Source organism: Eubalaena glacialis, chromosome 2, assembly GCF_028564815.1.
Source record: "Eubalaena glacialis isolate mEubGla1 chromosome 2, mEubGla1.1.hap2.+ XY, whole genome shotgun sequence".
NCBI classification, from domain to species: Eukaryota; Metazoa; Chordata; class Mammalia; order Artiodactyla; family Balaenidae; genus Eubalaena; species Eubalaena glacialis.
In genome coordinates, this window is record NC_083717.1 from 142,489,215 (window position 1) to 142,503,104 (window position 13,890).

At 34.6% G+C, this 13,890-nt stretch overlaps 1 protein-coding gene across 1 annotated transcript in view; it reads right to left on the bottom strand.

The window, feature by feature from the left end:
- The window catches only part of MDGA2 (MAM domain containing glycosylphosphatidylinositol anchor 2), an 811,172-nt gene that overhangs the window by 106,178 nt on the left and 691,104 nt on the right, over positions 1-13,890 (bottom strand). Inside the window, exon 9 of the mRNA XM_061182503.1 lies at positions 7,579-7,848. Coding sequence (XP_061038486.1) covers positions 7,579-7,848 — 270 coding nt within the window. The remainder of the gene's footprint in view (positions 1-7,578; positions 7,849-13,890) is intronic.

Consider the following 13,890-nt stretch of genomic DNA (forward strand, 5'->3'; position numbering starts at 1 on the left):
TTTCCTCAAAGGGCTAGATGTAAATATTGGGTTGGCCCAAAAGTTTGTTTGGGTTTTTCAGTAACATCTTATGGAAAAATCTGAATGAACTTTTGGGCCAACCCAATATTTTAGGTTTATGAGCCATATGGTTGCTGTTACAACTACTCACCTCTCCTGCTGTAGCATGAATGGAGCCATAGACAATAACGTAAGCAAGTGAAGAAAGCTATGCTGCAATTAACCTTTATCTATAAAAACTGTTGGCTGGTCCCCAAGCTGTAATTTGCTGACCATTGTTTGTACAGCTGTTTATTAGGGAAATTACACAAAATTTTATCTTTACCCACCTATTTACTGGATCTGATCATTTTCATTCCATTTTCCCCCATGTTTATTGAGGTATAATTGGTATACAAAAAAGTGCATATAATTAATATAATACAATTTGGTAAATTTAGACATATGTATACCTCCTGTTACTATCACCACAATCTAGGTAATAAATATATCCATCACCTCCAAAAGTTTCCTTGTGTTCATGTGTGGGTGTATAGGTGTGTATGATAAGAGCCCAGAAATAAACTCACTCATATATGGTCAACTGATCTTCTTCAAAGGTACCGAGAATACACAATGGAGAAAGGATAGTCTCTTTAAAAAATGATGTTGAAAAAACTAAATATCCACATTAAAGAGAATGAAATTGGACCCGTGTCTTTCACCATACACAAAATTTAACTCATAATGGGTTAAAGATTTGAATATAAGATCTGAGAACATAAAGCTCACAGAAGAAAACATAGGAGAAAAGATTCTTTATTTCTTTTTGTAGATCCTGGTTTCCACTGATAACTTTTCCCTTTAATATGAAGAATATCTTTTGGCATATTTTATGGTACAGTTTTACTGACTACTAATTCTCCAGCTTTCATTTTCCAGAAAAATATATTTGTTTGACCCTATTTTAAAGCACATTTTCACTGGAAATAAAATTACTAACTGACAGTATTTTAAAGATGTTTAAAGATTTAAAGATATGTCATTGTCTTCTAGCTCACATTGCTTCTAATGAGAAGGTAACTGTCATGCATATCATCACAATATCATTTTTATTCTGGCTGCTTTGAAAACTTTCTGTCTTTGGTTTTCTGCAATTGGATTATCATGTGCCTAGGTGTGATTTTATTTGTATTTTTTCTTGATTTGTGTTCCATGATACGATTGGATCTGTGGGTTTGAAAAACTTTTTTTTTTTTTTTGGTCCCATTCTCATTCTTTTCTAGAACGTCTGGAACTTCAATTGCAATTATTTTAGGCCATTTTTCATTATCCTCCAGGTCCTTAGGTCTCTTTTCTTTACTCTTCAATCTTTTTTCTATCTAGCAGATTGTCTCAGCTCTTTCAATTTGTCTTCAATTTCACTGACCCTTCTACCTTTTCCAATATGTTGTTCATTCCATCTAGATAATTTTTTCATTCCAATTATTATACCATTTTAGTTATAGTATTTGCATTTGGTTATTTTTTAAAGGATTTTTTCCATCTGCTGAAATTTCTTATGCATTTGCTCATAAATACTGCATTTATCTTTAAATCTTTGAACATATTTTCCTTTAATACTTTGAAATTATTATAATAGCTAGGCTTTGCTATATCCAACATCTGGGCCGTCTCAGGGTTAGTTTTTAAAAGACCACTGTTATTCTCTTTTTTTTTTTTTGTTTATTTTTTAAATTTATATTATTTATTTTTAGCTGCATTGGGTCTTTTTTGCTGTGCATGGGCTTTCTCTAGTTGCGGCGAGCAGGGGCTACTCTTTGTTGCGGTGCATGGGCTTCTCACTTCGGTGGCTTCTCTTGTTGCGGAACATGGGCTCTAGGCATATGGGCTTCAGTAGTTGTGGCACACGAGCTCAGTAGTTGTGGCTCGTGGGCTCTAGAGCGCAGGCTCAGTAGTTGTGGTGCATGGGCTTAGCTGCTCTGCGGCATGTGGGATCTTCCCAGACCAGGGCTCGAACCCATGTCCCCTGCATTGGCAGGAGGATTCTTAACCACTGCGCCACCAGGGAAGTCCCATGACCACTGTTATTCTTGACTAAGGGTAACATTTTCCTATTTTCCTTGCATGTCAGGTAATTTTTATTATTTATTGAGCATTGTTAGTAATTATCACTACATTATTACATTGTAATGTATAATACATATTATATAATATATTATAGATAACTGGACTATGCTCTCTTCCTCTAAAGAGTGTCGATGTTTATTCTAGTAGGTAATTCAGCTACCTGCTAACCACCTCAAACTTTTGTATTCTGCCTTTTTACATTTTATTAGGGTGAGGTGTATGGAGAACGTAGAGACTTGCTCTTACAAATTGGTGGAACTCTACTTCCAAATTCTACCTCCCCATGAATCTTATCGGGGCTTGGTGTTAGCCTTTGTTTGGGAGTATCTAGAATAAGCCTTTATTCTCAAGCAAGGCCCTGACTCCTAAGGCTTAATCATTCTGATATCTCAGCAGGATGTTTGGAATTTTAAGAAGGTATATCTTATTTTGCTAAGCTGAAAATTCTAGCTTTCTCCATCACTGCTTGAACTCTACTGTCACTTTTCTGCTCTGAACCTGATATAGAAGAGTGTGCTACACAAGCCTCAACAGTTTCACCTTATCTATGCATCCCAATCCTCAGGTAAGGACTAGGATGGAATCAACACAAACCCCTATAAGCCTTCCTCTAATCAGCCCTTTCTGCTCCAGTCTCTAAAATATTGTATAAATTAGATTCAATATTAAAGTAAATATTTTGGTAAAATTTTTGCTAAGTGATAGTATTAACTTCCTTAATTAATATTTACATTTTTATTTCTACTTTTTCAGATTCAGCATGGACTCATCTACATTTTATCTAGCTTAATTATCCAAAAATTCCTTTAGAACCACTAATAAAAGAGTTACTGAGGTGTGTCAAAAAGAGCTTGAATTTATAGTCAGAAGATACACATTTTACTTTTGGTTTCCTTAGCCTCTATTAGCTTACCTGTCATACAAGGGTGATATCGCTTCTTCTACACACATAGCAGAATTGTTTGAATGAAAAGAATACAAGTGGAATCACTTTGTACACCACAGAATACATCAAGAGTTGTTAGGACATATAATGCATTTTCTGCTCCATAGTTTTAACATAACTGTAATTCATAAGGCTGGCTGAAACACTGGGGTCCATTAGTCGATCTGTTATCATCATAAGTAAAATTCTAATAAATTTAACAGAATTTTGGCTCTGAAAAATATTTGACATTGAAGTTTTTTGCCTTTTAGAGTTATCACAGGGAATTTTATTAGATATTTTTCCATTAGTTCATTTGCTCTTACTTCTGATAGTTCTAATGATTTTTCTACAGTGTTATGCTGTTCATGTTTAGACATTCATAACAAACAAGTAACCAGCTGAATAGCACAAACATATGCATTGCCAGAGAATAAAATACATTTTCTATCTGGTTACTACATAACTCAATCTGACTTTAGAAAACAAGAATAAAACATTTTGATTTGGAGTCAAATTTGACTTGGTTGTTATTTCATCCTTTTCATTCTTTAGAACTAAGTAATGCTAGAGTAATCCAACAGCCTGTCTTAGGCATATCACAGTTCTCAGTCACCCTGAATTTCTTTACATTCACTGGGTGATAGCATGTGCTCCCTTTCATAAAAATGTCTCACTCTTGCTTTATTTGTTCTCTAGGATCTGTCTAATTTTGGTTATGTGTCTGATCTGCCGGTGCTGAATATGGAGAAAAGAGTAGTTCCAAAATGTCCATCTGAATATTGTAATATATCAAAAGAAAAGTAGAGGATGCACAATCTCAGTACAAATACGTCCAAATTAGAGGTGAAAGCAACCGTCACAGGCAAATTTTTGTTTGTAAAACCCTATTTCCCATGTTTATTGAAAGGGATTAAACTATGAGGAATTTCTTTAACTATTGCCATAGATAAAACAGTTTCATATGTAGGTTGTATTTAAAAGTACTCCTAGCAGCAGGTAATGTTGATACATGTGGCAGACTGAACCTAAGGTGACTCCAGTGATTTCTACCTCTGTTATTAATGTCTTTGTGTATAATTCTCTCCCATGGAGGGTGGGAAAAAACTGTGATGAGATGTTCCTTCAGTAATTAGGTTATGTTATATAAGATTCCATCTTAACAGACTAGAGCTAGAGATTCTTCCTCATGGCTTGATGAATTAAGCAGCCACGTTGGAAAAGCACATGTGACAAGGAATTACAGGTGATCTCTAGGACCTGCAGAAATATTCTAAGACATGAGAGTGGCCTTCAGCCCAAAACCAGCAAAATGCTAGGGCCCTCTATCATGCAACCATAAGGACATTAAATCTTTCACTAACCTTACATGATCCAGGATAAGCTCCTTCTCTCAAAATCCTTAACTTAATCATGTATTGCCACATAAAGTGATATTCACAGGGTTTGGGAATTAGGACATGGATTTACCTTCTTGGGGGACACTATTCAGCCCACTACGTATTTTCAACTTGAACTACTCTTTCACCCTCATTCTTTTCCCATTAAAAAATAATTTTCAGTAAGATTCCTTCCATTTAATCATTCACTCTTGGCCATCCCTCTATCTATTCCATCATCCCAGATTTACTGGTTTTCTTTTCTGGATCAAGCTGTGTGCTAGGATCTAACCTGGCATGTTATTCACTCGTATCTGTAATGTAATGAATGTGCCTAGATGTTTCGAAGTCTTTAAAAACAATTTTTCCAAATGTTAATTTGGAGCATTTGAACCTGTGATAAAGTGAAATCCATGCTCCAGTTGAGTGATCTGCTAAACAGTACAGAACTATTTATTAATATAGAAACACTTATGTCTATGTATTTATACATATATACTTGGAATTGCACATTTACAAGTGGACTTATTATAATAAATTAGTATGTCACATTTATTTATAGAACTTGTAAAAATTCTCCCATAGAAAAATATGATAAATGGTGTTCGAGTTCCTGCCATAGTTCACAAAGGCTTAAAACACAAAAAAACTAGGCTTAACGTCACTATAACAATATTAGTAAATAAAATAAATGAAAGTACACAGTATTTTGTAGTATTATAGCTAATATTCTCTAATATGGACAATGCACAACAAGCTAGGTTGGTCACTCTTCCCAAAATACCTTTGCTTACTATCTTCTTTTCCTTTCCAGGAAAATATTCTCACACCCCCTCTGACTTCTTGGTAAACACAACCCCACTCTCCTACCCCCAAACATCCACACACATTGCATACTCATGATATAAATGAAGAAAACACGTCCGAACTTTTGAGCTTTCCCGGGAGCTAGAATACATATAGACATGAGGGCTGCCATTGCCTTTCAGTTCAATTCTGTACGTTTTGATGTGCAGTCAGATCAAGTCCACTTTCAGGACATTTAGGAAAAGCAAGTGGAAGAGTTTAAATTCTTAAATTTGGTACAATAGTTATAACTATGAAAATTTAAATGTTTCTTAGTTAATTTGGGCCTCAAGGAAAAAGAATTGTCTTCAAAGAATTGTCTTCAAAGATCTGTTTTGTGGGTAAAGAACATATGCATAATAAATATATGAATCCTTGCATATATTATATTCTCTAGTTCTCTTCTGCATAGCTTCAAAGAGTTTTGAATTATGGGAAATTGATAAGGATTACTACTAATTCTGGTATGTTTTAGTAGAAAAGTAAATAGCTTTTCAAAGTTTCTTCCAGATGTCTGATTCTATGGAATCATTGATTTCTTTATATATTTCCTGAATTATACTGTATTTGGAATTCAATCATTTCTTTTTCTCTTCTTCAAAACTTTATTAGATTTTATGTGGAGATCTTGAAACAATGAGGTTGACCTGGAGATTGAAAAATGCACACTGGAAACAAATTAATGCACGGGGCTGTTTCCTCTCCCTCTATGGGGCAATCCACAACAGGTTTATTCCTTTCTTCAACTACTGAAATCTACTTACTGCACCCCATGGATCTGGAATGGGAGAATGGAGCTAGTGTTTATTCTGGTCTCAGCTTGTCTTCTAGCTCAAAAAATAGGATTTGGATCATATAATAGAGAACAAATGAAAATCTTGCAGAGGCAGCATGGTCTAAACCAGTCAAAGTTAGAAAACAGTGTAACCAGAGATAATCAGAATGTGTATAAAGCCAAAAAGATTGAAGAAAGGGGTTTAGTTAATTTTATCGAGTATTTTTATTTTGGAGGGTTAATGAAAGAAAGTAAAGTGCTCCATTTGTACCAATATGTGAAAAACAATTGCCTTTGAAGGATTCTTATTGTTTGGGATAATAACATATAAATAAGGAATGAAAGTATATCATGCCATTTAAATTACCCCATAGAGTAATAGATTACATTCTCTTACCCTTGTAAATATTCCTAGGAAGAAAAATTAGATCACCATGTAAGTAATTGTCCTAGGGATTTTTTATTTCGTTTTAATAGTTCACTTTAAGTATCAAAGTAGAAAAACCTTAAGTTCAACTGAATGTTAATAAAAGAGATTGCAAAACCAAGAGGTGGCAAGATCCAGCAGAGAGGATGTCTTCATATTCTTTGGTTAGTCAATTGTATTTTATCCACCTAATATCCCATTTCAGGAAGCAAAAATGTCTCAAGGCAATCCATATTAGAGAGTTCTCTTATGAGTAAGAACTTATTAATAAGAATTTATATTACCAATGAACAAGATTTAATTAATTCTGAAACATTTTAATCATGATTTTTATGATTGCTTTCCAGATAACATACAATGTCCAGTTTCTTCTTTTAGTAGCATAAACACTATAACCGTTTCAACTAATCTAGAACAAAATAATAATGAAAAGGAGTATATCCTTTTAATGTATGCCTAAACCCTAGCTCAAAAATTACACAGATTTACTTTAGATTACCAAAATAATTTAAATAAACATGTATGATTTAATACAGATTTAATATTTCCTTAAATACATTAAAAGATAATGATATCAAAAATGATAATTCTCTCTAATTCATTGTATACCAGATACAACTATATTGATTTCCCTTTGAATATCTGTGGTCCTATGGTAAGCCAGGGACAAAATGAAGATTCACCGTACTTTAAGAGGTAATAAATAAATAAACAAGAAAAAGAAAGAAAGCACTCTCTACTATTAAAACCAGAGCAGGTATTGGATTGCAAGGGATTTTAAACTTGCAAAAGAAAACATGTATTAATATTTGCAATTTGATCTAAATAAAGCTAGTTAAGATTTGTCACTTTATTACTGAAACACTCAACATAACCAACCTCGTCACCAACTCTATTTGAATTCACATAAACTTCTAATTTTATAGGCACATAAACTATCTTAACTACTATAGACTTGCCTTGAAAATAAATGAGTAGAAGCTCTAAATATGAACAGTCAAGCTGTTCATGGTATGCTCCATGGATCTGCAAAATGCTTTCATTCTTATATTGACATAAGCCTAAGCGACCATGATCTAAAAAAAAAAAAAAAAAAGCAAAATATTCAGCATCTTACCTGTAACAAGAAAGCTGCATCTCCCTGCTCCAGCTTCATTTATGATGCTACAATTATAAACCCCATAGTTTTCATTGGAAAGACTCTTCACCGGGTACTCTGTGTATTCTTGAGAGTCAAATTGACCCATCCGTAATAATTTGTTTCCCAAGCGCCACTCATAGGTCAGTACCCGTATTGGATAGGCTCTCAGGACCCTGCAGCTCATAGTGACACTGCGGTCTTGTCCTTGCCGGATTTCCAGAAATGCTGGTTCCACAGCAGGAGGATCTGTAGAAAAGAGATATTAAAACAGATAAAATATGTGGTTTGCAATAAGCCAGTGGCTACTCTTACTGTGAGAAGCTATTTTCAAGAATACATCTAGCAACAGGGAAGGAATATTAAGAGGTGGGTGGAGAACATATTTAGGCCTGGGAATTTCAGCTTGGGTAGGGAAATGTGATTCCTGAGTGTGGGCAATGAATAAGACTCATAGCTTTAAAAAAGCATTTGCAGGTGAAACTAAGCAGAGTTTATTTTTTCTTTCTAGTTGCTTCCCAGAAAAAAATGTCGTAAGTATGTTTGGTTTATACTGTTAGCAAGCAAATGATGTTCTGGGTATAAAAGCAGAGTATCCACACTAGCATGAAATTCTGAAGCAGATGAAGCCATTGGTTCAAGTCAGTGAATTCTAATTATCCCATATGAGGCTCAGTCCTTGGGCTTCTGGATACCAATTATTTAATAAAATGGGTAACACAAGTATATAAATTTATTTTCTAAATTATTCGGTCAGAAAGAATTTGACTGCAAGTCATAATATTCATGCGTAAACCTTAAGCAAACTTTGCAAATTACACCACAGGTGGATATGGATTTCAACCCACCACAATGGCTCATTTATTTGGCTTAATTGTGACGGTTTTTCCCATACAATCAAAACTTGCTACGTTAGGTACCTAACCTTTTTGTTTTTGATGGGAAGATTTCCAAAAGGTGTTACACATTTCTCTCATTAGGGTATGCAAAATACAGGCCTTTTCTTAATGATGACTCCCAATTGTCATAATAAATAACAATTATTTCCTGGGCTCTAATGACATGGTTCATTTGATCAAGGAAATTGTGTGGGACCACTCAGGATTTTTTGCACTCAGGATTGCTCTGGGCAACAATATCCCATCCTTGACTAGATGTCTATGGCACCCTCTTGAGTTGTACAGTATAAAAGCTGTACAACTCTACCTGGAAGCCCTTCCTTCAGGATGCTAAAAGGTTTTAGGACTACCACACCAAATGTGCCATCTGATATTCTTTACATGTCATTCCATCTACTTTTTATAATATTGCTCTCCTTTCTCATAGCCAACATATTGACTGACCCTTCTTGCTTCTTGCAACAAATGTGTTTAAGCTACCATAAGAATTTTAATTTTATTCATAAATTCAATTTTTGAGCCCTCCTTATATAAGTGCTAAGAATAGAAAAAGAAATGAACAAGAAAAAAATCCTATCTGCATGTAGTTTATGGTCTAACACAATAGGCAGACATTTAAATAGCTAATTTAAAAAACTGAAGTACAAAAAACAATTCTAGGGTAGAAAGTGAAGAAGTGAATAACACTATGAGGATTGACCAGGCAAGGAATGTGATACTTGAACTGTATCTCCCAGGATATATAGGAAATGGTCAGGTGGGTGAATAGTAAGAGAGGACATTCCCGGTAGAGGGGTAAGTAGGTGCAGAGGTAAGGAGGAGACAGGGAGAACAGGGTGTTCAGGGAAGTATAAGTGAATAGCATAACTGATGCATAAAAGGTGCACGAAGGCTTGGGAAGAAATAAAGATGAAAAGAAAAGCAGAGGCTCTATCAAGGATCCTTGAATGTCATGTTATGGAGTTTGAATTTTATCCTGTTGGTACTGAGGGTCTTTTAAAAATTTTTAAATAAAGGCTTTATATGATTAAACCAATCTTTTAGAAGGCATAGTGTGGCAGATAGGAGGAGCATGAACCTCAAAGAGAGGAAACTCAAAGAGAAGGCCTGAACTAAGGCAATGTCATGGGACCATAAATGATGCCTTAGACAAGAGGGGGATGAGTGATGAAGACAGGGAAGAAAGGAGGGGTAGTTTGGAGTTTGGTGGACATGTTGAATTTGTGTACCCAAGTGCTTCTTTATTTCCAAACATATGGTTATGTTTTATTTTCTCTTTGTTTTGATTTTGTGCTTAACTGAATCATATTCAGAGAAAACAGTTCATATATATTCAATCCTCTGAAATTTGTTAAAACTTGTTTTATCTCCCAGAATATGATCGATTTTTATCCTGTTTGTGCTTGCAAAGAAGTAGTCTGTAGTTTTGGGATGTGATGTGGATCTATTGGGTTAAGTCTGATAACTGTGTTGTCCATATCATTTATATAGTTGTTAGGGTTTTTTTTTTCACTGCATTTATTCTACTTGGATTAACTTAGAAGAAAGTGTTGTACTCTTCTAAAAGGGTAGTAGCTTTTAAAAATTTTCTTCTTGTAGTTCTGTCTCCTTTTTGCTTTACATATCTTGAGGCAATGCTATTCATTACATACAAATTTAAATCAGTTTTATGTTATTGATGATTTGAAACTTTTATCTTTGTGAAATATCTCCTTTACCTCTATTAATGTTTTATTATTTAAAACTCTATTTTGTCTCATATTAATATAGTTACCTTGGCTTTCATTTAGTTAATATTTACATGTTATGTCTTTTCCATCCTTTTATACTTTCAGTAACCTTATATTTTACTAGCACCTCTTTTAAACAGCACGTTGTTATATTCTATTTTTTCAAAAAAGTCAGACAATCTTTTTCTTTTACCCAGAGTACTTAGCACTTTATTCATTTCAGTTTAATATACTGATATATTTGGGTACAAGTGTTTCCTGTTGTTTTATTCTTTCTGTTTGTTTTGTGTTCTTTCTTTCTTTGTTTTCTTTGTATTAATGGATTATATCATTATTCTAACCTTTTTCCTGCTACTAGTTGGGAACTTAACTGCTCTGTTTCTATTATTTTATTGATTGTCTTAAAGCATGCAACATGCATACTTAAGTTATCCAAAAACATCAATTAATATCTTTACCATCCTTTTAGACAAAATAAGAATCTTAGAACACTTTGTTCCTTTTATTCCTGTTTTGACATATGTTACTGAGTCATGAACTTTAATTCCCTTGTTTTTTTAAAATTTATTGGACATTATCATACTTTATACTTGCACTATTTTTTAAATTACCCAGATATATGTTAGCTTATTTGCCCTTAATTCCTTCTTTCATCACAGACCTTCCAAATCTGTGATCACTTTCCTTTCGCCTGAAGTATATCACATTGAATTATCTTTAGTAGACTTTCTGATGTTGAATTTCAAAAAATATATATTTTACCTCATTATTTTTTTTTTTAACATCTTTATTGGAGTATAATTGCTTTACAATGGTGTGTTAGTTTCTGCTGTATAACAAAGTGAATCAGTTATATACATACACATACGTCCCCATATCTCTTCCCTCTTGTGTCTCCCTCCCTCCCACCCTCCCTATCCCACCCCTCTAGGTGGTCACAAAGCACCGAGCTGATCTCCCTGTGCTATGCGGCTGCTTTCCACGAGCTATCTATCTTACGTTTGGTAGTGTATATATGTCCATGCTACTCTCTCACTTTGTCCCAGCTTACCCTTCCCCCTCCCCGTATCCTCAAGTCTATTCTCTAGTAGGTCTGTGTCTTTATTGCCATCTTGCCCCTAGGTTCTTCATGACCTTTTTTTTTTTTTTTTTTTTTTTTTTAAGATTCCATATATATGGGTTAGCATACGGTATTTCTTTTTCCCTTTCTGACTGACTTCATCCTGTATGACAGACTCTCGGTCCACCCACCTCACTACAAATAACTCAATTTCTTTTTTTTTATGGCTGAGTAATATTCCATTGTATGTATGTGCCACATCTACTTTATCCATTCATCTGTTGATGGACACTTCGGTTGCTTCCATGTCCTGGCTATTGTAAGTAGAACTGCAATGAACATTGTGGTACATGACTCTTTTTGAATTATGGTTTTGTCAGGGTATATGCCCAGTAGTGGGACTGCTGGGCCGTATGGTAGTTCTGTTTTTAGTTTTTTAAGGAACCTCCATACTGTTCTCCATAGTGGCTGTATCAATTTACATTCCCACCAACAGTGCAAGAGGGTTCCCTTTTCTCCATACCCTCTCCAGCATTTATTGTTTGTAAATTTTTTGATGATGACCATTCTGACCGGTGTGAGATGATATCTCATTGTAGTTTTCATTTGCATTTCTCTAATGATTAATGATGTTGAGCATTCTTTCATGTGTTTGTTGGCAATCTGTATATCTTCTTTGGAGAAATGTCTATTGAGGTCTTCTGCCCATTTTTGGATTGGGTTGTTTGTTTTTTTGATGTTGAGCTGCATGAGCTGCTTGTAAATTTTGGAGATTAAATCTTTGTCAGTTGCTTCATTTGCAAATATTTTCTCCCATTCTGAGGGTTGTCTTTTCGTCTTGTTTATGGTTTCCTTTGCTGTGCAAAAGCTTTTAAGTTTCATTAGGTCCCATTTGTTTATTTTTGTTTTTATTTCCATTTCTCTAGGAGGTGGGTCAAAAAGGCTCTTGCTGTGATTTATGTCATAGAGTGTTCTGCCTACGTTTTCCTCTAAGAGTTTTATAGTGTCTGGCCTTACATTTAGGTCTTTAATCCATTTTGAGTTTATTTTTGTGTATGGTGTTAGGGAGTGTTCTAATTTCATTCTTTTACATGTAGCTGTGCAGTTTTCCCAGCACCACTTATTGAAGAGGCTGTATTTTCTCCACTGTATATTCTTGCCTCCTTTATCAAAGACAAGGTGACCATATGTGCATGGGTTTATCTCTGGGCTTTTAACCTCATTCTTAAAAGATATTTTCCTTGTACATAGGATTATAGGTTAGCAGTTATTTTCTTTCAGCACAACAGGATATAATTCCATTGTCTTCAGATGGCCATTATTGCTGTAGAAAAGTAAGCTCAAAGTCTCATACTTTGAAGTGAACATCTTTTTTTCCTCCAGCTACTTTCAAAATCTTTTTGCTTTGATGTTCTACAGCTTCAATATAATGTTTCTAGGTGTAGATTTCTTTTTACTTATAGTTTGGAATTTGCTGGGCTTCTTAAATCTCTTGATTTAAGTTTGGTGTCCGTCATTTAGGAAATTTTTGGAAAATTCACATCATTAGCTCTTCAAATAAACCTGTATTGTTCTCTTTCTATTCTCAATTGAGAATCCTTTTTATTCCGTTTTCCACGTCTTTTAACCTGTCTTCCAACTTTTCCATTTCTTGAGGTTTTTGCATGAATAAATTCTCTGAGCTAATTCAGTTCATTAATTCTTTCTTTAGCTCTGCTTAATCTGCATTGTGTTATTTACAATAATGTAGTTTTCATTTATAAATGCTCTGTGTAGTTCTTTGGTTTACCTTTTATACCACTGTTTTAATACTTTCCCATTACCTGCAAAGTGTCTTTAACCTGCAAAGGTTAAAGACACTTGTCTTTAAACAAAGTAATTGTTTTATACCATCTGATATTTCCAATTATAGTGTTGAGAGGGCTTTTCTGTTGGTTTTCTCTCAGGGTACCTTGTTCCTGTGTATTCTTGGTTAATTTTAACTCTGTGCTACTCATTGTCCTTTAAAAAATATTTATGAGGATACTTCATGTCTCAGATGATGGCTTCCTCCTCTAGAGATTTGTGTCCATAGGCAACTCTTGGCATCAATGTCTAGGATCACATTAATCCAAGTTCATTGCTTGAGGTTTCATTTTAATCATCTGGGTGACATGAATTTGAGTTAAAAATCCATATAAGAGCTGGTTTGTGATTATAACTTCAAGAATGGTTCCTACGTCACCTCCACCCTTCTCACGTCAAAGGCAAGGCTCTTTGCACTCCCTTGAGAGTAGGAATGTGTAGACTGGGTTCACTTCTGCTCTACTCTTACCCTGTGGGTACAGTCCTTTGAGTTCCAACTTCTACTGGTAGACACTTTCCCAGGGAACACCCTGGGTTTGGAGTTCTGCATCCCTTGCCCAGAGATGCCATCAAAAACTGAAGCTCAAATTTGCCCATGTCAGCAAATGCCCCCAAGGGCAAAAGTAGGCTCACTGTACTATTTTTGTATAAATTTGGCCTGGAATTTTTAAATAAACACTTTAATGCTTTCATAATATTTTAAGAATATTTTCCAGCATTTTCAGTTGTTTGCATTGAAAGGGTTTTGTGGAATATT